The sequence below is a fragment of the Parasteatoda tepidariorum genome, chromosome 2 (assembly GCF_043381705.1).
Source record: "Parasteatoda tepidariorum isolate YZ-2023 chromosome 2, CAS_Ptep_4.0, whole genome shotgun sequence".
NCBI lineage: Eukaryota > Metazoa > Arthropoda > Arachnida > Araneae > Theridiidae > Parasteatoda > Parasteatoda tepidariorum.
Window position 1 is genome coordinate 38448279 of NC_092205.1, and position 4063 is coordinate 38452341.

The 4063-nt window shown below is 34.3% G+C and overlaps 1 protein-coding gene across 3 annotated transcripts in view; it reads left to right on the forward strand.

The window, feature by feature from the left end:
• The window catches only part of LOC107438595 (uncharacterized), an 87606-nt gene extending 84037 nt beyond the window's left edge, over positions 1-3569 (forward strand). For all 3 annotated transcript variants that reach the window (XM_016050909.3, XM_071177466.1, XM_071177465.1), the window contains exon 4: positions 260-3569. In XM_016050909.3, the coding sequence (XP_015906395.2) occupies positions 260-2997 (2738 nt within the window). In that variant the 3' untranslated portion in view covers positions 2998-3569. The remainder of the gene's footprint in view (positions 1-259) is intronic.
• The last annotated feature ends 494 nt before the right edge of the window (positions 3570-4063 follow it).

Sequence of the window (4063 nt, forward strand, 5' to 3'; positions counted from 1 at the left end):
TACATATATATATATATATATATATATATATATATATGGACTTCTTATAAAATATAATCACTAATATTTATTTTGAAGTTAAGCGAAGATTTTATTATACTTAAGGCATATTAATATATTTGTCACAATTCTAATTCTTAAAATTTAGTTTTTCTTGTTTTCTTGTGAATATTTACATAGTGACTATTTTTATTTCATTGTTTGTTATTTGTTGATTCACTTTTCATACAGCTAAAAATAATTCTTTGTTGCATTTCAGGTGGAAAAAAATTATCTTTCCAGTGTCCTGATTCCACCAAGTTTGATTGGAGGACTAAAACTTGCCGGCATGAGAAAAAAGTTATTTGTGAAGCTCTTTCTTGCACCGACAAAGAAGATGGAATTTATATCGATTCCAATAGTTATTGCCGAAGATATTTCCAATGCAGTTCTGGTAATATATCAGAATATGTTTGCCCTGATGGAACAATTTACAATGCAAGGCAGCACCGATGTACTAGAAGCTCGACAACCAGATGCCATGGACTCGAAGCAGCTCAATGTACTGGGTTACCAGATGGGTACTATCCTGATTTCGCTGCTGACTGCAAAATATTTGGACTTTGCATGACCGGTGGCTTAAAAACTTTTAACTGTCCAGCTGGTACTTTATTTGACATCAGGTCACTTACATGCGAAAGCGATGCCTATTGTCCCAAGCCAGAAATCGATAAATGTCTCGGAAAAGCCAATGGAATTCACGCTGATTTTGACTCAGGCTGTCGAGATTTCTATATGTGTCTTGATGGATTGTTAACACATCAGGGGTCTTGTCCCCAAGGAACAATCTTAAATCAAAGAAATGGTAACTGTCAACCTTCTTCATTAGTGGTTTGTACTACAGTTATTGACGGTGATTGTGATGGATTGCTCGATGGCGTCCATCCAGATTACGATACAGGTTGCTCAGCTTTTTATATTTGTTTGGGACAGAGAAGGATATCTACTTCTTATTGTTCTGGAACAAACTTATACGATATTGCAAGTGATAGGTGTCTGCCTTCCAGCTTTGTTGTTTGCCGGAAAAAGCTGTCTTCCTCTTCTCCTCCGCGTTTGTTTGATTCCTATAATTGTGAAAATCGCCTTGGAATGTTTCCAGAATTCTCTAGTGATTGTCAAAGATACGCCACGTGTGCATATGGGCATAAGCAATACTTTAGTTGTCAAAAAGGATTTTCATTTGACCCGCAATCGAATGCATGTGTTCGTGGTGCTGTAAATTGCAACGCACCATTTGCAGTTGCAACATTTCAGTGTTTGCCTAGTGATGACGGTATATATATTGGACCAAATTGCTCGCAGTGGCATGAATGTAAGAATGGAATTGGATTTACTAACGTGTGTCCCCAGGGTCTATTATATGATGTGAATTTCGGTAAGTGCATTGGAAGCAATGTGAAATGTCCAACAAGTTTTATTGTTCAAAAAAGGTTAATTCGCGCCACGGACATATTGCACTTACCTAGCATAGAAGAGGATTTTATTTGTGAATCAAATAAGATTGGATTGTACGAAGATCCTATATCTTGTAGAAATTTTCATTTTTGTGTCGATGGAAAACGATCTTCTTATGCTTGCCCTCATAACTTCTTGTTTCAAAGAAACACTCATAGGTGTGCGTGGAACGAAAATTCCGAATCTTGCAAAAATAATAAAGTTAAGTTGATGAATAACCAGCAGAATTTATTCAGCTGTGCATATTTGGAAGACGGTATGTATGCAGATTTCAGCTCAAACTGTAAAAGATACTTTGTATGTGAAAATGGAGATGCTATTCCAGTATACTGTCCAGAAAAGCAAAAATTCAATGCATTAAAAATGATGTGTGATAGGGAGGAGTATGTTAGCTGTACATCTCATACTCAACCAGCCCGTGCCCGAACAATAAACCGAGCAAGTATGCAATCAGATGATGTTTATCATGTCTACAGACCCGATGATTTGTTTACTGAGACGTATAGTTACGTTACTCAAAGTGAAGATGATACCACAAAACCCCCTAATTTAAAGACAAAAATATACTACGAGTACGATACCGTCTCAGAGGACGAAAGAATTCCAAGTCCTACTGATTTAAATGCGGGGCTAGATAGATCAAAAGCACCGAACTCTATTAGTTCCGAATCAATAAATAAGCGACATCATGTTACAAAATATAACCCAACACTTCACGAAGCGAATAATGCCATGTCAAATAGTTTAACTACAATATCCTACGGTGAAAGATCGAAGCCTTCCACGGATGATGACAAGGTGGATAAATTGGCGGGAAAACCACCAAGCCAAGATCTGGCTGAGGCTTGCAGAAACGAAGACACTGGTTTTTTTCCGGATTACGAAAGTGGCTGTAGAAAGTTTCATATTTGCTTTAGATCCATTCGAAAAACTTACAGCTGCCCCAGTATTTTACTCTTTAATCCGGAAACGCAAAAGTGTGATCTTCCAGAAAATGTAGTATGCAGCAGACCTCAATCTGTAGTAGAAAGTGTCTTTGATTGCAAGTCCAAAATCAATGAATTTGTACCTGATTTTGAATCTGGATGCCGGTACTACATTGGTTGCATGGATGGTCTGCCTTATAAATTCGCTTGTCCAAAAGGCAAAATATTTAGTTCGGAAACATCTATATGTGAATACGAAAATACCTACAAATGCCAATACCCACAACAGAGTAACTCCACTCTTTTTGACTCAAACAATGAAGAAAACTATAAATCTCCATCATACAGACATGTTCATGGTATTCCTGGACAGTTTTATTTTTCTTGTTCAGATAAAAAAGATGGCTTTTATCCAGATTTTACGAGGCATTGCCATGTGTTTTATCGTTGTGTTAGGGGGAAAAAGTTTTCCCATTATTGTAAACAAGGACTTTTATTTAATCCTGAATCAGGTATATGTGACTTTGAAGAAAACGTTAATTGCTCGCCCGTGAATAGGACGATATTAGAAAACTAAACATTGTTGAATGCGAAAGATCTTTTATTTCCATGCCAGGCCAGTAAACATAAAGCCATTATTATGATTTTATTCTTCACTTAGCAGAGATTTGTGTAAATAATTTGTGAAGATCTGGGTGCGATTTACCCTAGTAGTTACTGTGTAATACCTTCCCTACAAATCTTTGTAAATGTTTGTAAATATATTGATTTAGTTATTTTTTTACTATACTGAACTGTCTACTGTTTGCTGCAGGTCAGCAGGTTGATTATTATATTTTTTTAAGAACATTAAATTTATTGAAACACATATGAGGCTTGCATATTCATAATACATTAAAGAATATTATCATATTCCATTAGTGAATAATTTATACAAATAAATAAATTCATCAATGCCATGTAGTTAATATCATACATTATTATTTAGTTCCAAGATCTTCGATGTAAGATATTTTTGGTCTTTTTAGTATACTAATATGTAGACTGTTAAGAAAACATATATTATTATTGCTAGTAGCTTGTTTTCTACAATAAAATTTCTTCTGTCGGAAATATTATTTATCATTTAAATAAAATTTTATTTTTTCATGGTTCGCTGTTTTTTTATAGTTCTTACTTCATTATACTTCGAAAAAAGTTGACAGCTATAATTATTATTTTAACAATACTATAGCTTTTATTGCGTTCGGATACTTCTAATTACAATACATTGTGTTTATTCTTAAAATGTACGGCCTAGTGTCTGATTTCGTAGTATAAAAGAAATTAAAAAAAACATTTAAAATCGTCTCTTTGATAATTAAAATATTTTCTATATAACAAAAGTCCAATCAATAGTTACTCAAATGCTCAATTTTTTAATTCCTGCTCTCTACACTTGTCTGCAAACATTCTAGACTGCAAAGAAATCCGCATTAAGTTACGGTAAAAAGTACCACCACTCAAGTTGCTGGTGGTTTTTGCCTCAACACATTTTTACCGAAATATGTCACGGAACATATAATCTGTTATAACGTAATTTTTACAGTAATATTTATTGTGAAATTGCTTAGTTACCCTAATTAAATTAATGCTGTAAGAAT